The sequence below is a fragment of the Dermacentor albipictus genome, chromosome 1 (assembly GCF_038994185.2).
Source record: "Dermacentor albipictus isolate Rhodes 1998 colony chromosome 1, USDA_Dalb.pri_finalv2, whole genome shotgun sequence".
In the NCBI taxonomy this organism is placed as follows: Eukaryota; Metazoa; Arthropoda; class Arachnida; order Ixodida; family Ixodidae; genus Dermacentor; species Dermacentor albipictus.
The window spans coordinates 112,724,855-112,745,370 of record NC_091821.1 but is presented as its reverse complement, the minus strand read 5'-3'; the positions used below and the strand labels follow the sequence as shown (position 1 = coordinate 112,745,370).

General features: G+C 43.8%; 1 protein-coding gene across 4 annotated transcripts in view; it reads right to left on the bottom strand.

Moving 5' to 3' along the window:
• The window catches only part of GAPcenA (GTPase activating protein and centrosome-associated), a 127,671-nt gene that overhangs the window by 93,023 nt on the left and 14,132 nt on the right, over positions 1-20,516 (bottom strand). For 3 of the 4 annotated variants that reach the window (XM_070524831.1, XM_070524829.1, XM_070524823.1), the window contains 3 exons: positions 17,723-17,906; positions 8,493-8,690; positions 992-1,154 (listed from right to left, as the gene is read on the bottom strand). In XM_070524831.1, the coding sequence (XP_070380932.1) occupies positions 992-1,154; positions 8,493-8,690; positions 17,723-17,906 (545 nt within the window). The remainder of the gene's footprint in view (positions 1-991; positions 1,155-8,492; positions 8,691-17,722; positions 17,907-20,516) is intronic. The other variant, XM_070524833.1, reaches the window with a different exon arrangement.

The following is a 20,516-nucleotide window of genomic DNA, read 5'->3' as shown; positions in this document are numbered from 1 at the left end:
GTTGTCCCTGCTTAGCTTGATGTTGCAAATCAGTGATTACAACTAGCTTTTGACTGCCTTCCCTCAATATTTTTCACATATTGAGGCATCACCCAATGTGCACGTGGCAAGATAATATACAAAGTGTACTTTGAATCAAGTTAATGTCTAAAGGTTGCATTAAGTACAGCCGAACCCATTTTATAATGATACCGGTTTTAACAGCATGTTGGATATAACAATGAGCAGCTGATGCACCGTGAAATTTTGTATGTGTTCTATGGAGAAATAAACCGCTTACTACAATGCTCCCAAGCAGCATTATCGGTTAAAACAATTCAGTCTGCCGACTGGGTACAAGCTCCAAAAGAAGAAAGAAGGCAAAATTATTGAGAGAACAGGAAAAAAAAAGAAAGAGAAATGCAAAACACACACGAGCCACTGCACACTTTTGCTGTCTCTCCTGTCTCCCTTCCACTCCTTCAACTTCAACTCATGTGTCGGAGGGGTGAAAGAGAAACGAGAGAGGGTCGTGCGAGGCTGGCGATGCATAAGGCATGCATAGGGCACGCACGTGTGGTGCACGCAAGTGGGTGCAGCAAGCTTGTACTTTTATTTTTATTTTCTTGCGTTTCGCGTTTTTCTTTTCTTTTCAGTGCAGACACCAAGTAGCCAGATTTAATTGTTATAGCCAGTAATGCGGCATAGGAACATTGTAGGCGGTTTATTTTGCCAGAGAACACACACAAAAGTTCCTGGTGCGACGGCTGCTCATTGTTACGTCTGAGTATTGTTAACACCGATAATGCTATAAGTGGGTTCCAGAGTACTTCTTTCTATCTAATTAAAATGTTCAGAAGTTTGTGCCCTCTGCTTTTTTCATACAACCTGGTCAAAACAATTATCAGCTATAACAATGGGATTACTTTGGCACTTGAATATTGTTATAGGTGGGTTCAACTGTAATAAGTTAGCCTTGCCAAACGCCAACAATTTGCTCTGGTACACTTACCCGTGTGTCCTCCTCACGCACATCCAGGGTGGCCTCAAAGGTGTGCACTTGCTCATTGTTGGGGACACCAGTGCTGACAGAGCTAAGTGGGGGTGAGCCTCCCACACTGCCTGGAGGATGCCGTGGCAATCTCCGAAATGCTGCAGCAAAGCTCTGCAACACCCTGCAGGCCATGCAAGCACACCAGCCTCTATCAAGTATCATTCATTGCTGGTGCATTAAAACTGAATGCATTCAGCAACGTACCCAACATAGCGAACTTATGATAGCTGACATCTGTTAATTCAAGCCTGGCAGGAGCGATCAAACCATCCAGCAAGTTGAATTAAACAAGATGCAGAAAATACACCGAAACACACTGCTGATTCATTTGGCAGTAGTTGCTCGATTCTAACACTAATTTTGTGTGGTGGAAAATCCAGCAAAAAGCACTGCCCTATATTCTTCACCTCACACTCCATGCAAGCAAGAGCGAGTGAATGCCGCCGACCGTGCTGCCGCTGCCAAGGAGTAGTCATTGTGGCCAGACGAGTTCGACTCAGGTGACCTACAGAAGCCAATGGCTGTCCTAAGATCTCATTGGCCTGCGCTCTCTGCCACACAAGACTACTTCCGGTGGCAATGCTCACTAGGTGGTGAAAATCTGGAAAGAGATTGGCAGCTAATAGCCAATTTTTGAATGTCGGGCGACGGGCGGCCATTGCCAAGCAGTGGACACCAAAAGTTTGTCGCTTTTTTGCTCCATGGAAGTTGACCTTTGAGTTGAGTTTGAGTTTATTCAACCACATGGCATGTATATTATTTGGTAAAGCACACGAACACTGCAAAGGCTGTTTTGGTTTCAAGTTCGATTGCAACACGCAGGCTATTTTCAGTCCAATTTTCTTGGCAAAAGAAAAAAAGAGACGTGTGTTAGAATTGGGTAAATGCCTTAATCAGACGTTATGAGCTACAGTTACTGCTTGAAAATCTTCCTAGGGCAAGCTGAAAACAGGCATTTTCAATGGGAGATTTTACTCACATGTGTTCCAGCACATTCACTGTCTCCTAAGCTCCACTGAGACATGCTGCCACTAAAGAGGTGTCAGCATAGGGGTCAGGCCCAGGCGTGCTACCTGGTCAAGTTCAAATTATCTGGTGAAGGCCAATTTTAGGATTGAAATACCGAAAGTTTGGGCTTATAAAAATGAATAGGCACCGGCTGGAACCTTTGGTCAGGATCAAGCTAAATGAAAAATTGAATTAACCGGAGTCGAATTAATAGAAGTCGACTGTACAGTAAAACCTCGTTAAACTGTACCCACTTAACAGTAGTTTCGTTTTAAAAGTAGTAAAGTCAAATCCCCGACTCAGCAGCCATTGAACATAATGAGCTTTGTATCTGCATAAACTGCACCAGCTAATCGCATACGTATCAGTTAACATGTAGTGTTTCCACATTTTTACGCATAATCATGGTGGTATGTTGTCCCTGTCAGGTGGCCCAGCAGTACAACAAGCCTCAGAGATCAGAACGGCCTCCAAGTGCAAATGCGGAGGGCACTTGTTTCTTTGTTCTTTCGGCGCCATGCAAGAGAGCATTGTGATGTCTTCCAAGCTAGGACTCGCGTCATGCTGAAGCCGGTGCTGACACGTCAGAGGGATCTACTGTTGACTATGGTGTGTGGCATTTGGAAGGCGAAAGAGAGGTTGCTTGGCAGTGCGGCTGCAAAAAGATGTCGGCTATGAGGTTAAACTTTTCCGGATGTGAAGGAGGCACTGGTGAAGTGGTTAAAAGCAGCGCGGTCGAAAAACCTAGCTGTTAATGAACCCTTATTTGAGAAGGCCCTGGTTTTCGCTTCGCAGCTGAACCACCATGACTTCGTATGCAGCAATGGCTGGCTGGCAGGGTTTAAGGTGAGGCACAGCATAAACACAAGGACCATTTCAGGAGAAGGTACCGCTGATGTGGATGATGCAGAACAATGACAAAATGGTCAGCTGAATCATGTCCTGATGGACTACGTGCCTGACGATATCTTCAACACGGATGAGCCTACAGTGTTCTTCAAGCTGCTGCCAGACAGAATGCTTGTGTTCAAGGGTGAGACATGCACTGGCGGCAAGCATGCCAAGGGCAGGATTTCAGTTGTATTCGGAATGAACTTGCCAGGAACTGAAAAACTGCCTGTTATCGTGTTTGGGAAGTCGGCCAAGCCGAGATGTTTCAAAGGCTCCCAACTGCCATCTGGAGTCATCTACTGCAGCAATACAAAAGCATGGATGACTGCAAAACTTTTTTTTGGAGTACATGCGCCTCATTGACCGCCATTTTGCGGCGTAGAACAGAAGAGTTGTAGTTATTCTAGATAATGTGCTGGCACACGTTGTGCTGGATAACCTTGCAGCTGTGAAGCTTGTGTTTTTGTCTCCTAATACCTCAGTGATTGCCCAGCCCTTGAACAAAGGCGTCATTCGGGCTGTGAAATAGCTGCACAAAAAGAATCCATTGTGCAGAATTCTTCTAGCCCTTAAGTGTGGCAATGTTTTTTCGATTGACCTGCTGGGTGCAATTCAGCCGCTGGAATACTCGTGGCAGTAGGGTGAACGACGACAGTGCAGAACTGCTTCAAGCGTGCTGGCTTCACGGTTTGCGTGGGTGACGCAGAGGATGCTAGCGACACCATCGACCAGACTTCTGACACCATCAACCAGTCTTCCGACATCATCGACCAAGCTTGTGAAACCCTTCTGGCCCAACTGCTGGAGCGGCAGGGTGTTATAGAGGGTATTTTCTTCACCAATTTGGGAGACACAGACAGCAAAGTTCAGACTTCTCAAGACATGTCTAATGAAGCCATTGTTGTCTCTGTTGTTGCTGAAGTGTCATCTAATGACAGTGATGAGGACGATACGGAAAGCGACAGCATGGGCGATTCAGGCCCGACAGTGGCAGAAGCTGTGTGTTACGTCAGCCTCATGTGGGAGTTTGCAGTGAAGAGGGGGCTGGCAGAAAAGCTGGCTCGCAGCTGAAATGAGTTTGAGGCCGCTGACGTCACTGCTAGGCTGCGGCGGCATCAAACGAAAATAAGACTTTGGTCCCTCGAAGTGAATAAATACTGCATGTTTTTTGCCTTTTCATCGTACTCTCTTCGAGTTCCTTTTCTGAGACGTAAGTGGGTGATCTCATGCTATTTCGGTTAAGCAGTACTGCCCTTCAGTACAGCTTTTTTCCGAGTTCCGGCCAACTACGGTTTAATGAGGTTTCACTGTATCACCATTTCAGTAATAATGTAAGCTTTTCTTCGAAATTCTTAAAGAAAGACAGCATGAACACCATGTGTATTGAATATCAACCACTATATTTTCGGCACAGCATTGCCCTGTCTATACCACAACACATGGTACTCAACCTGTATTCCACGACTGAAATCACACATTACATACCATTGCCACTAAAGTCAACGACCAATTCTTCGTACATGCCCGATAATTCAGTCACCTTTGCGGCACCCCCACGAATCCCATAGAGCCAATGTACAAGGACGAATGTAATTTTGTACGCTGAAACTCTTCGCCATCTGATTTACCAGACGGACTTCTTGCTGTGATTGCAAGTGCAAAATGGCATTAATCGAATCCACCACTGCTGCCATTTTAATTATCTTGCAGCATTAGGCCAGCGCTCTTTCATGCCGATCTGCTGGCAGCCGTAGCCACCGCAGCAATGCTAGGGCTAGCTACTTTGAGGTTTGCTACCAAGCTTCCTGCTTTGCACTGTCGTGTTCTTCATTGAAAGAATTTGCCACTGTCAACAATGGTACCGACTCCGCCTCTGTCATTTTTGCAGACAAATTCGAAGCGTGGGAAGTACATCAACGGTAAAGCGTTGCATAATGCTGGTTTCTGAAAGTCAGCTTCGCCGCAATACGGCGGTGTTATGCGGTTAAGCATACCCACTCTAGTGCGGTGAAGCATAACAAGAATGGAAAGGAGCCACTGTCACGGGACAGTCTATGTTCTGTAATTATACATGCATGCACCCGTTGTCTCCTGTTGCAGTACAGTTACCAATATGTCTAATAAGTGTACTCGCCGGCTTTCTGTGCTATTTCAGACGTGCCTGTTATGATTTGAGCCCTTGAGAGCAGTGAAAAGCATGCATTCATTTTTACGGACTACCCGATTTTTTGGACGTTTTCGTGACATCTAGGGAGTCTGAAAAATCGGACGTTGACTGTATAAGTGACAGCCATGCAGAATAAAGTCCAATGCTGATTTTGCATAGACATCAGCCCAGCGTGAATTAGATGCACTGATGCTGTTTTCGAAATATGCTGGGAATGTGCTCAATCAGTTGTTCATTTAGACATGAAAGCACCACCAAAACCATTCTGCCAATATCTAGGTTGTTGACACGAAATAAAAAGCTCATTTTTGTGCAGTGTACAACTCCTGCCATTAATCGATTGCAGCTACTCTAGCAGACAACTTTTGCAAAATAAACACAGGCACATGCACAAAAATATACACAAGTAAGCCCAAGTATGAGTACTATGAAATACACTAAGCCCTTAAAACCAGGAAATGTTTTGAGGTAAGTGGAGCTCCGAGACAAGCAATATTTCAGTGTACTGGCTACCACAGCACAAGAACTTTAAATAGTGTGCGACCGTGAAACTGCACTTTTGGACATTAAAATGCTCGACACGTCATGATGCAAAGCCTGCCGAAATAATTAAGCAGCTTTCTTGGCACTAACCTCACGCAGAACCCTTTTGCAGTGCCAGAGACCATGTCGCACACATACATGCTTACATCGAAACCAACGCAGCTTACTGCCAATTGCACTGCTACTCATGGTGCACATGCATGATGATCGTTCACTGCGCCTTGTTGTAAGGAAAAGAGTGCTGTCAGCATGGATAAACCTTCAAACAAAGTGCTGCCAAGAGGGCTGTGTATTTAGTGGGAGACAGCATCTCTCAAGCAGCCTCTGCACCTGTGCCATATAGATAAGCTCCCACCTGCCCTTTCCCTTTATGCTCTTCTGCTTTAGGCATGTTCATGCACGTTTGCTCCGACTCAGAATGAATGAAATTAACACTGGAAGACACTGGCAGCAAAGGATGCAACATTTTTCTTTCTCCGTGTGTCATACGACATTGTCTCTGTGTTGGGTGTTGATGTTTACACATCGAGACATAGTGAGAAGGCTACCCATCAGTAACAGTCTTGCATGGCCTGTTAAGGTATTGAGATACGAGTAGACTACTGTTATAGACTAACTCTAAGGTCTAACTCTAAAGACATATTTATCTTATTAGAAGTTTGTCTTGATCCTTTAAGTTCTCTAGTGAAAAAGTGTACACAATTTACCGTTTCTTTATAATTCCAGCAAATTATAGCACACCATATCTGGATTCAAAAAATGTATTACATGTGCGTTTTATCTCTTACATTCGCCCTAAATATGAATAAAACACATGCTCTGAAAGAGACTCCAACAGTGTTCCTCAGCACATGTGTAAGGTTTGAGCATAATTATCTGAGCAGATGATAATGAAGGGGTTCAAAAGCATTGAGGAATATGTTGAAGTGCCAAAGCTCAAGTGTATGACGTTAACTGACTCGACAAGCATACCTCTTCTTTGGCAAGCAAGGCAGACAAAGCTGTGGCCTGGATGAGTACAGCTAATCCTTGAAAATATTGGTATGAACAGCTAGGACGAGTACAGCTTGAGCTACGTAGTTGATGGGTAAACAGAAGAGATCCACAAAACTAAATAACAATTCCTAGTGCACCAAAATATCCACAACACAAAAGAATAAATGAAACTGCAATAAAACCAAACGGGAGATTTAAGAAGAGATGTTTATTGCATTTGGGTGATAGAATTTCTTGCTTTATGCACTCTTGCTTAAGCAATTCAGTAATTGTTGCTTCCTGGTACTGTGTAAACCTGTGCACTGTTACAAAAGACATTTCACATAGCTTGCTAAAAATTATTCAGTGTTGCCGAAAAATAAAATGCACCAAAGTATTTAGGGCGGGTTGAAAATTGCTGGTTTGTGTGGCTCCTGGGCACTGTTTTCACATTAATTGCTATCTCGCAGAGGCACCTCAAGAACCTCCTCAATTATTGTTTCTATTGTGCCAGCCCTGCAGGTTTCCATGCCATTGCTGGTGCATTATAGCTGTTTATGTTCACAGAAACACCATTTGCCTCTCATATAGCTAGCAGAGTCACCTCGTCCAAGTCTGCTGATGCAGGACCCTCACTCAGCTGAGTAGCAGGCATCAGTGGTGGCTGCGGAAGTTTGGCTTGACCGATTTAGCCCTGTTAAAGTAGTACTGACCTGAAAACGTTGTGTTCTACATTTTTTGCATATTTAGGTAGCTGTTAACTCCATATAGAGTTAGCATAATTACGGTAAGACGTCTCAATTTCTCGAGAGCACCACAAATATTTAATTACAGCACCTTTTAAACGACCCACTCAAAATGCATGTCAACTGCAGCATGGTTATGAATGTGAAAAAGGAGACTCAACACATTACAAAAAGTGAAGGTGAAACCTCCAGCCACGTACGTGGTATCACATACAACTTAAGAGCCCGCCAGTCAGCTTGGTGTGGTGTTTGAAGGCAATACAATGATGTGTCGTCAAAATCTGTTGAATTGGTCCTTCCAATTGTGTGCTTTTCTTAAATACGCAGAGGCACACACTCTCCCCTCTTGTCATGGAGAGTGCAGAACAGACTCTGCTTTGCACAGCATGGCCAGAGTGTGTGTGTATATGCCAGTGTTATCTGGTACCACGAGACCGCCACAACAGGTTTCAATGACGTGATGGGACTCCTTTTTGACATTCTAAGCTTCACAACTCTTGATGCACATTTTGAAATGGTAGCATTAAGAAGCAACATAGTTATCTGTTGTACTCTAGGGAAACTAAGGCTCCATAGCACAATTACTAAGTTGATGGCCATCCAATACAGCAATAAAACCAATAAGAAAACTTCCTGTCTGTGCCCATTTAAGCACATTCTTTTGCAATGGGCTTATGAGAAACCAGAACACATTGTTCTTCCTGTATGAAAATTTAGATTAACTATGTTTAACAGGAGTTTACCGTATATGGAGTCTACCAGGAAAAGTACTCAACATAGGGGACTAAAAAATACACAGAACTTATTGGTGCCGACTCAGTGCCACGAAATTTTTTGATGTGCAAGTTCAACGTAACAGGGGTTTGCTGCAGAAATAAATAGATGAGCATTACCTACATGCTAGCATCTCAATGTGGACATCATTTATTAAATTCAAAAGGTAAAACAAAGCAAGCTTGTTTTCAGTTTTGGTATTGTGTGTGTCTTGCGGAAATGTCTCTGGTGGCAGCAGTGCTGTTCTATGTATAAGTATGCGAGTGCTCTAAAGATATTAGTTTGTTGGAACACATCTGCAGCTGCAAGTCATCCCTTGTCTCCAGCCAGCCTTTGCTGCTACTATTGCATTTACCTATGGACAGCAGGGGGTCCTCCTTTAGTGCAACGGAAGACATGGCACTGGAAGATGGCCTCTTCTGCACTGTTTCCATGTGAGCAGGTGAAAGCAAAGCAGTGCTGCTCAGCAGAGCCTAGGGCACCTCTGGCACAAAATAAAATTCGCTGGACAGGGAAACTGGCAACTTCACTGCGTGTGCTATTCTCGTACACCCTGCACAAAAATGCCAGCCCATATTATGAAAGTTGAGTACATTAAGAAAGGAAAAGAGCTTTAACAGCATAACATCCACATGAGAAAAATGGTATGATGAAGAAGTCGCAACACTGTAACAAGAAAAAGATATTTTACTAATTGTTCAGGGCCATGCTGCAAGCATGCCATCTCGTAAGAGCTACCCATTTCACACTCTTGGTCGTGAAATTGTTCTAGCTCTCAGTAGGACTAGGCAGTGTTCCAGACAGAGCAAAAGTGCTGATAATATAGTTGTTAGCCTGTGACTGTAGTTACAGTAAAACCTCGTTAAACCATACCCGCTTACAACAGTAGTTTCGCTTTAAAAGTAGTAATGTCAAATCCCCAACTCAGTGGCCATTGAACATAATGCATTTTGTATCCGCATAACCCTTACCACCTTACTGTCTATGTATAGGTTAACTCATAGTGTTTTCACTTTTCATCGCGAAATCATGGCGGTGTATCAACCCAGCAGAACAACGAGCCTCAGAGATCGGAACAGCCTCCAAGCGCAAATGCAGAGAGCACTTGGAAGGGTGAAGCCACATCAATATTCAACATCACTTCGGCACAGTGCCAGAGTTGGAGAGCGTTGCGGCCTGTGTTGTGGCATCGTGCAAGCTAGGACAAAAACCAGGTGCTCAGCATAGAAGAAAAATTGGACATCGTTCGTGCCATCGAACGTGGCACGAAGAAGTCGGTGCTGGCATGAGAGAGGGATGTGTCGTTGACTATGGTGTGTGGCGTTTGGAATGTGAAGGAGAAGTTGCTTGGCAGTGCTGCTACGACCGTGAGAATACGTTGGCTACAAAGTTCAACATTTCGAGGTTTGACTTTTCACCATCGTTGCCTCTGTTATTGCTGAAGTGTCGTTTAACGACAGTGAAGAGAATGACACAGAAGGCGTAAGTACGGGCAATTCAGGCCTGACAGTGGCAGAAGCTGTGCATTATGCCAGCCTCATGCAGGTGTTTGCCAAGAAGAGGAGGCTGGCAGAAAAGCTGGCTTGTAGTTAAGCCGTCGTGATCGCTGCTAGCCCGCCATGGCATCAAATGAAAATAACAAACAGACTTTTGTTGTGTGAAGTGAATAAATACTGCATGTTTTCTGCCCTTTCATTGAACTCTCTCGTAGTTCTGTTTTTGCCAGTAAGTGGGCGACCTCATGCTATTTTGGTCAAGCAATACTACCGTTAAGTACATACTTTTTCCAAGCTCTGGCCGACTATGGTTTAACATCATTTCACTGTAGTCGCATTCAATGATGTGCAGTGTTACGCTGCCCCAGCCACTAGTGGTGAAGAAGTTCAGCAGACTTTGCAGATAAAATGAATGAGCAGATTACAAAAAACAGCTGTATTCAATCATTTGTGCTTTACTGTGACAGTAGGTAAAAGCTCAAAACTGTGTTCGCTGTGTCCATCTGTCCTTTCCGTTATGCCATCATTTTCGTGTGATGTCACTGTTATTATGTTGTCATCAGGCCACTTCTTCATCTTCACCTTCACCATAAGGAGAAGAAAAACAAGGCTTCTTCCACCCCTGTCACTAGTGCTAAAATTTCAGTGATAAAATCACGGTGGTTTTGGATGTTTCTTCACCTCAAAAAAAAAAAAAAAGAGACTTCAAAAGCAAGTCGCGTTCGGAGCTTCAACTTAAAACTAACAATTGGGAGGAAGATTCAGAACCTCTGGTGACCTCCCTCAAGTGCACATCGGCGTGTCTGCCACTTCCTTTCCACGCCACACTAGCAAATGCATTGCACGGAGGATGCATGCTTGACTTCTGTTCTAAAAAATACAGATGTTCATATAGACTGTTTCTCTGACCTTGCCTATCTGCAACTCATAAACATGAAAACATAACTGACAGTAAAAGACAACAGCAAATACCAAATTCACTGCTGATATTTTAATAATGAAAGCTGTTCAACAATGAATTAGTCATTTAAAGATTAAGATAAATTTAGATGGTTTTTCTTAAAAAAGAAGAAAAAAAAAGTTAGCATGTAAAGGCTCAAATACAGTGCCCATATTGAAATCCAGGGTTCAATGAAAAGCCGTCTGGCTGGGAAAATTCATGGCGGGAAATATCAAGCGCCGACCAATCGTCGAAAACAAAAAAGGAAAAAGATGTTTTGGCCCCACCACGGGAGCCTTGTTCACCATGAAGGTAATAAAGTGAAGGTTGGTCATATGCGCTTCATGATGTGACGTAAGCATTGGGTTTTTATCAGGGGCAGATTGCTTGAGTTGCGATTGAGCGTGTGTGCCATCGTCTGGACATGAATGGATTCCAGGTAAAGCCTTGCCGTCTCGCTCTTTCCTTTTCCAATTATCTTCGCGCTATCCCAGTCGATGCCATGGCCCATGGACACTGCGTGTCCAGCGAGCACGTTTGTTGCCACGTGCTTGGTATTGACATCATAGTTGTGCTGTTTGAATTTTTTTCTGAAATCGCCCGTTTTACCCATGTGGACATGTTCACAACCGGCGCAAGGATTCCTGTACACGACACCCGCGAACTCTTCTTTTGCGAGCTTCTTTCACTGTCACCATTGTGTGTCTGAGCTTGCAACATTGACTTCGTACGACCAAAAGATTCTCGAGACAGGCTTTCGCTTACATCGAGGACATATGGTATTGGAATCCCCTTTTCTTTTTCTTGTCGCTGGGGCTGTTGCGACACAGGATGAGCTAAGCAATTTTGACAGTTTTGATAAACAAACTGGGGCAGCCTGAAGACAACAGGTTACTGCGTGTGGTAGCCAGATCAGCCACTCGGCCCTCCTAGGTTGAGCAGTTTTTCTGCATGGCGTACAAGTGAGGCGACCACCGACTTCTTGCGACAGGTCAGGTGTACGGAAGTGAAGCTGAGGTAGATGCAGGTGTGCATGTTTTTCCTGACTACGCTGAACGACCTTCTAATACCGTCGTAATACTAGGGTGTCTAGAAAAGGCAGACGGCCGTCGGCATCTTTCTCCATCATGAACCGTATGGCCGGTTATATGCTACTGAGATGCAAAGGAAATGCACTTAAAGCCGTTTTCTTAATCATGGAGAAGCAATCATCCATGTACCAAAGGAAGACCTTTGGACGTGTTGTGAAGCTGGAGAGGGTGCGAGACTCTAGTGACTCCATTGTCACGTTCGCTGTGATGACTGAAATTGAAGCACTCACGGCCATTCCTTGGACCTGCTTAATAAGTATTGCCCAGACAGAACTGCAGAAGTCTGCTAAGGCCTGGAACATTGATTGGTGTTCTTTCCGGTAGAGTTCGGTCTGATTCAAGTGGATCTGTGCAAACCTTGATGGCGTGGTCTGTTGGCATGCTCATGGAAAGTGATTTCCCATCGAAGGACACGAGGATTTCATTGCCATCGAGAACCGTGAACTTTTTCAATGAAGTCATACGAGTTCTGTACGTGCGTTCCACTCTTGCCGACCAAAGGGGAGATAATGCGGCGAAGGTAATTCGACAGCTTGTGCAGAGGCGAGTGGGTGAAGTCGCCGATTAGGCACATTGGGTCGTCTGCTGTGTGGATCTTCGGTAATCCATACAGAGCAGGTGCGGAACCGTTGTTGCACAGAAGAAAAAAGTAAAGGGACTTCTGCTGTGGAGGAACAAAGCGGAACACGTCAGCCAATAGTTTCTGCAAGTCTCTTTGTAGCTTCGAAGTGAGATCACGATTCAGGGGGATGTACATTCCTTCATTCTCTAGCAAGCTTCGCATGTTGTTTTCATAGTCCCGTTCGTCTAAGATGACCATGGCATTTCCCTTGTCCGTGGTAACTATTACAATGTCCTCATAATCGTGCAGTCTTTTCAAAGCCTTTCGTTCTTTGGGCAGTAGTGGATCCAGTTTTTGATGCTGGAGTAGCTTGGAGAGCACGCTGATAACACGAGTATGCGCTTCATCGCGGCGGACCGGCTTGATACACATGACCTAGTGTGCCTAGTGTGCGCTGTGGAAAATGCGGTCTGAACAAAATGCCAACTGTCTTCAATATGTTAACTAGCCATAGATCACCAGAAAAAGTTGTCACCCATTCGTTATAAATGTGGTCATGTTTAGTGCAAAAGAAACAGTTTTCCACAAGTTAAGCGAGGATTTGCCCCAGACTAATTTTTTTTTCTTTTGATATATGTACACCATTCTTTTGCCTTATGTGCCGAATGTTGCAAATTTGCGACATATCCTAAGGTTCATACATAATTTAGTCTTCACACAAAATATTGGTGGCACTCGATTATGATAGCTAAATAAAATTAAAATCTCATGCAACAATTCTTCATGCTGTACCTTTAATAATTCCGACATTAAAGGGTTATGACACGTATCAGAGGGTATACAGGAATTCGAGTGGTTGTGTGGGAAGTTTCAGTCCAATACTTTAGTATGGCTAACATTCACTTCAACTCAATAAAGTTTATTTCTTTTTTATACAAGAAAGAGGAATAAGAGATAAAAGCCATGTGGCTTGGCAGAGGCTCTTGCTCCCGTTGACATTCGGCATACAGGTACATTTTACATTTCATACGAGTATGTTTACACGCACTGTACGCACATTTTGTGACACACTTTCTTCATGCACCTTGCATGCTAAAAATAATTCACATGAATTATACATCTGGTAAAGTTGAAAATCAACACACTGCAATACATAAATAAAAATCACTTATTTTTTTTCTACCAGGATTATAGTACAGGAAGTAATTTTATTTGTAGGAAATGACATGATGTACAAACTGTCTCTATGTTGTGATTTAGAAGGCTATTTGTTGGGAAATTATGACAACTTTAGTAATTACAGTCGAATCTAAATATTAATTTTTGAGGACCTCGTAATATTATATTCATATAATCAGAAATTGGTATGATGCATAGTAAACGACAGTCACAACAATGAAGTGAAGGTACAGTTGACGACCGATAATTCGGACTCCATGGGGACGTAAATAAGTCTGAGCTATCGAATGTCTGAAAAAATGAATGTGTTCAAAAAAAGATAACCTTATTTATGTTTTAAGGCCCCTGTGCAAGGAACTAGTGGTCGATGCGTTGCTGCATGCACTTCCACTTACGTGCAACCAAGACCGCCTCTATTTCTGCCGGTATTGAATTTCGCTGTACACTGATGCAAGGACTGCAAGGGCTCACGTGGAAGGCTCTGCACGTGGAAGGCTCCGGAGCACACGGCACGTCATCATCCGAGTCAGAGTCGCGGTTTGATGGTAGGAGAACTTGCTCAATTATTTCGGGATCGCTCAGTTCAGCACACGACGAAACCACGATGCCGACGTCTGCAAATCTTCAAATCTAACGGCGGCAGGAATTGGCTCACCGCAGCCTAGCAGGTCATCAATGATGTTCGCACTTGAGCTTGTTGTGGTAGGCATCTATTCAGCCTCTTCAGTTGCGGAGTTGGGCTCATTCGAACTGGGAGGGCACCGTTGGTGCCATTTGACATGGCCTATTATAACTTCACGAGAAGACTTCTTGGAACCAGCAGAGTGCCGTCTGGAATGCAAACTAAACAAACAAGCACATCCATAACAGGCTGGCGATACCGGACCATGCCATAGGGGTGCTGGAAAAGGATGTGATGATCATGATGTTGATGTGACCTCACAATTCAGGAAAAGCCTCAAAGATCGGCATTTGCAGTTAAATCTCAGAGGCGTAGAGCAGCGACCAAGGCAAAGCCTCAGTGATTACTGTTTAGTGTGTAGTCTCCGAGGCCATACTTGGTGTCTGATCGAGGTTGCCAGAGAAGATAACGGCAACTGAGTTGGCGCATGCTACAGCCGCGGACAGAGTCTGGATATTCGAATGCAGAGCTAGCGGCTGTCCGAAATATTGGTCGTCTTTATACATTAAGTCTATGGGGCTATTGGCGGTGCCACGAAGCTGTCCAAATTACCGAGCATGTCTGCATTATCGGTGTCCGATTTATCAGTCGGCGACTGTAATACGTTCTTGTTTTTTTATCATGACTACTGTTGGTTGAAGAAGTCATTGATGGCTTTCTGGTCAATTCTTCCCTTAATGTTGTCGAGGAGACCATTCTGGAACTTTGCACTTGTTTCCTCACCAACACTGCCAGCGCTCACTGCACACAACAGTGAGTGCTTTTTAACTATGCAGGTCTCTGCCAGGATCACATAAGACTATGAGATTAAATTCCAACTTCGCAATTCTATGCCGTGGCTGTACTCACTTGTAAGAGCTCTTGCATCGGCTCAAAAATTCATATCTTCTACAGCCAGGGAGAGTGTTTTCAGTCACGCCGAAACAGAATGTGTTGTACTTAATGCATTCTGGCCACAACTTTTTTCAAAATTTGTATAATCTTGAATTTCAAGCTAACCATGATCATATCAAGGTTCGACTCTATTTGTACTCATTCTAATTAAACTACCTCATTTATGAAAACATCTGCCTGTCTACACTTTACACTAGGAGTACAAATTTTCAGCTGACTACAATTCCTCTGTCTGTGGCATTTACAGTCGAGCTCGTGTATAACGGCCCCACTTAAGACAAACTTTAACTTAAAACGAATGAGAGCCATGCGACTCAAAATATACATGACCTCAATGGCATAAAATTGCACATATAAAGAACGTCTTTGAGCCCTGCCAATCGGTTACAGCGAACAAACGGCGTAAACCCACAGCCGCGATGCGAAGTAACGACAACTTCCAACCCCTTTGTGCGCGCCGTCCGTTTTCCCAAGCCTCAGAGGCGAACTATCCGTTTCGTGCCCCTTTACACTCTCCCTCACGCACTGCCCATGAGTGTTGGCTTGAGGCTTCCAAGATCGCCCTCCCGCCCATCCTCGCAACTCCGCTCCCCTCTCCTCACTCTTTCTTGCACCTTCTTCGCTGTCTCGGTGCGCGCGCTACGGTGCCGGCTAAAGTTCAGATGTTTTGTTTTCTGTTACCGCGAAGCAGGCCTCTCCACACTAGCCTCCATTCTTCCTCGCTTCTGCGCTTTGTTCTAGTCAGACTCGAGTTGTAATTCAGGACGGCAGACAAATGCCGTGCCTGCAGCGGTCCCGAAATGAAAAGCGCTTAACATGGCAATGAAGTGAGCAATTTTGAAGGAAGTGTCTCAAGGCGCTAAAAACTGAGAGTTGGTGAAGAAGTACAACATGTCTAAATGAACCATCTTGACGATTCTAAAGAACAAGGAAAAGATCACCATCTCTGCCGCCGACTCGAAGAACAGAAAACGCCTGCGGAAGGCCACCTATGCGGACGTAGAGGATGCTCTGCTTAAGTGGTTCACCGACGCACGGGCTCACAACATTCCGATAAGTGGACCAATGATGCTGGGCAAAGCCAAAGACGTTGTGTTCCTGCTAGATTTTTCTGGCTTCTGCCCAGGCAATGACTGGCTACATCGATTCGAAGTGCGGCATGGGATTGTTTTTAAATCGATTGTCGGTAAGGTAGCTTCGGTAAGTGACCTAGACATTGCCACTTGGCTTGTAAGAAACCGAGCCATTACTGCAAGCTACACGAAGCAGGATGTATATAATACAGACGAACCAGCGTTATATTTTATCAGATGCTGCCGGACAAGACGCACACCATGAAAGGCGACTCATGTGCTGGCGGCAAGCACAGTAAAGTGTGCGTTACAGTACTTCTGTGCACTAATATGGATGGCAGCAACCGGTGCATGCCCTTTGTAATCCGAAAATCAAAGAAGCTGCGTTGCTTTCAGAGCTGTGTACCTGTTCGCTACAGGCACAATACTAAGGCGTGGATGACGCGCAATTTGTTGATTTATTGATTGACCGCGACATGCAGAGGCAAGGAAGGCGCATGCGATGGAGGAGGGGGAGTGCAGAGCCGCCACCTTGTGGCACTAAGCTCAGCGTTACCGTCGTCGACTCCGACATTGGGGGCTACGACACTGGTTGGGATGACTTTATTTCTGCTGATGAAGATGCTGATTTTGCGGAACCGTGCACGGACGAGGGCATCACTTGCGAAGTACAGGCAGAGAGCGACGCGGAGGAATTGGATGACGATGAAACTTCGGAGCCAACCACCATAAGCGTGTCTGTAGCCACGGGCTACACAGAGAGCCTCAGGCAACTTGCCTATGCCAAGAGCCTCGGCAAAGAGCACGCTTCTGCTTTAAATAAACTGGAGACCGCCCTCATCAGATCTGCACTGCAGAAACAGATGACCATCACCAACTTCTTTGCAAAGAAATAAATTTTTTGTTTTCATTAGCCACTTTTCTTTTTAAGCTGTCATCCACTTACTATGAACTTCTGGGTATAACGAACAGACGCCGCGCAACACTCAGGTTCGTTATAAGCAGGCTTGACCGTATATGAAATTCTTGAGCAAGTCGTGGGTGCTTTGTGGAATGGGATGGACATAAATGTTTATGAACAAATACGGTGCAAAACTAACATTGACTGCTAGCAAAATTAAAATTGCCCTGACCGTCTTTAAGAGCCATGCCGATGTAACACCTCCTGCTTAAGAAGGACAAAGAAGGACACTGATGAGAAAGCTAAAGCCAGGCTTGATTTATAATTACTCCTGCGAAATATTAAATGTGCCACCCTTACCGAGATCAGATGGCAGGATTAGCATGAGCATAAGGTGGAAGATAGATGGCAATTAAATTTCAGCAACAGCTCTCTTTTGCATCATTGGCAACTAAGTACAGTGCAGTAAATTGTTTTCTTTCTTCTTTTCTTAAGGTGGGTGGGTGCGCCTGTGTTGCTGATGTAAGTGTGGTGACCACTGACACAGCGAGAAGTGTGCAGCTTGGAATGTTATAATAATGATGTTGCAGCTCTTAAATTTTACCAATAAGTTCTGCAGTAAAGTGTGATTTTCTTTTCACACATAAATGTTTGTCTCCTGACCAAACATTTCAAGATTTCCACAAATGTTATCTACCAGCCTAACCTGAAAGTGTTTGCCTTCAGTGTCCCTTTCTTTTCAAAAAAAGAGAGAAATATATGCTCACGTGACAACACCTTCCGAGTCCGGGGGCACTACTAGCGCCACCTGAATGTGCTGCTCCGAGGACTGATCATTAAGGATGGCCATGTTGCGTTGTATCTCCAGCTCACTTCGTGGAGCATTGATCGCTGCACAGCCCAGGTAGGCCACATCCTCAAAGGCTTGCTCTCCACCAAGCACCTCGGGACCTAGCACAATAACAATCACACTTGATTCAAGTTCAAACTTGTCTACATGGTGCCACTTTAAGAGGAAATATTTACAAAATTGAAGGTTTTTTTTGAGCAGCAAATCATAAAAACTGCAACTAGTATAACAAGAGACTATCTGAGGATGTATGTCCTACACACATTGATTTGAAATTACAGTATGTTGCCTATAACAGTAGTCATGACTTTATCATTGCATTGGTAGATTAGCCTCTCTTGTGAACATGCACAGTGCAGTAGTGTAACCTTATAATAATGCTAATATTCTGTGTGACTATACATAAATTAATCTTTTCTGACCACTGGTCTACCTCTCTCAGAGCCTGGTACAACGATAGTTCATGCCAAGGTGCACATAAGCAAGAACAAATGCAATTTGCAGTATTTTTTTAAATATTTTTACCAGCCTGCTGAATGCCAGATGAAACAAGTGCTCCAGTGCATGACACCAGACTCTGCCATGGAACAAAAGAGGAGTGAATAAAGAGAGAAAAATGGAGTGTAGCTCAATGCAATTCTGTCTGGCACATTTAGATCTAGCAACATTTGCATATCTGCCAAGTTCCAGACTTGAGACCTAGGGAGAAATTTGACAAGCAGTGAGGCGAGTCTAGGCAATCTTAATAAGGGAAGAAAAATAATAATAATAAAAAAAGACACTAGTCATTTGAGTAACTTATTGTTCTGTGTACTAAAATCAGAAAAATGATAATATATCATTGTAATCATCATAAATAATGGAGCAGGTAACAAAGTATAATGCCATCAAGACTCTTAAACCACGATGCTGCCAGACTCAGTGTGGTAGTGAACACACAAGGCTGGAAGCCACTAAACCACCTCTAAGATACTTCAGCGCCAGCATTGCTGTTTACAGAGAGCTTCAGAGAAGAGCAGTATTAGGCATGGCCTCCAAGACTGTCAGTGCAACGCATGCTGGCGTAGATTGGTATTGTGTGACGTCATTGTGTGGTGGCAGTCTTGGTGCATGAAAATCAAGAATCAGAAGGTCTGATTTCTAAGAGCTGCTTTCCACAGCTATACTACCAAACAAAATGATTGGAAACCATTGTATAGCTAATTAGGAAGACTTGGCAAGTATGCGTTTGAAACTATGTTGCAACATTTTAATCAACCAAACTTGCAAGAAGCAGACGAGGTGTTGAAAATAAGATGAAGTCACAGTTATAAAAAGAAGAAAAAAAAGGAAAGAAAAAAAAGAATGGCACAGTTCCTTTGTACAGCACTGAGGTTAACACAAAACTACAATTATACCTAAAAAAAGTCTTTTTCTGAGACCAATGGTGGCTTTGGCGAACAATAGTGACACAGATGTTAGTTACCTCATGACATGTTTTTGGAAAAAGAAAAACGGTTTTCCTGTAACTTATATTATTTTGAGTTTAGCACACTGTAAACATATATTGCATGTGTGCTGCCCACCGAAACATACTGCACATTACTATATTGCTTGAAGCACTTTACTGAGAAAATTTTCAACACTTTTGCACCCCATGCTACAAACTACCCATAAGGGACATCAGGAATTTCAAATGAAGAGGTAAAAACTATGCAGTAGGGTATATGCCTGCTGAGCTGGGGGACCCTGGTTCCAATCCCACCACCAGACATGTTTTCTTTTTTTATTATTGAAGAGACCCCAGATCGCACCAGACAGACCACACGCGCAAAATGGTTGGAAGGGGCAAAGAATGCTATGTGTTAAGAATTATGGCCCCATCTATGGGGCCTATGGTCACCTTTGGGCATCTAAGGGCATTGCATAGAGGCAGGAAACTCATTGCAAAGTGGGGTAAGTGGTAAAGAAAGTTATTGTTTTAAAATGCAAAACTAATATTAAACAATTTAAATGAGCATAAGCTTGAAAGCAAGAATTTTGTCATGCAACATGTCCAGCAATGTACGAAAGTCTGATAGCAGGGCTGAGCTATTGTTGACCCTGCTTGAAAAACAAAAGAAGAAGAAACTACTGCGTGACGAGATGCATCACTACGGAGTGCGCCTTTCTACACTGACATTCTCCTATCAGCAAGCAAAATTCGCCAAGCTGAGCGACAAATTTCAGGATGAATATACCGGAACACTATTCCTCACAGAAAAATCAAGCTACTATAGTTCTAAATAGCACGGTGGACTGCCTTAGGAAAGGATTATCGGGTGTGAAATTTGACTTCTCTGTGGATATCGAAGAACTGTTGTGCTCAGTACTGCCTGCAGAACTCCTGGTTGCTGCGTGAGACGTGATAAAGGGCATAGGACCTATACGGTTTCAGAACAACTATGAAATTTCCATGGATGGCTTCTTGGAACTTCTAACATACTATCTGTGTTGAACTGGAGTTGCTATGAGAAAATTACATAACTAAAACAGGAGGATTTGTGGGGGTTCTCGGTGGCCTCAGTTTTAGGAGAGACCTTTCTTGTAAAATTTGACCACGAGCTCTCGAATGTTATGACAGAGGACAAAGCAAAAGCAGTTTTTAGATATGTGGATGACTTTGTTGTTTTGTTCCAGCTCCCCAGTAATCCCATGTTTTGATGTTCTTTATGTTTCTTGTATCAGTGCCA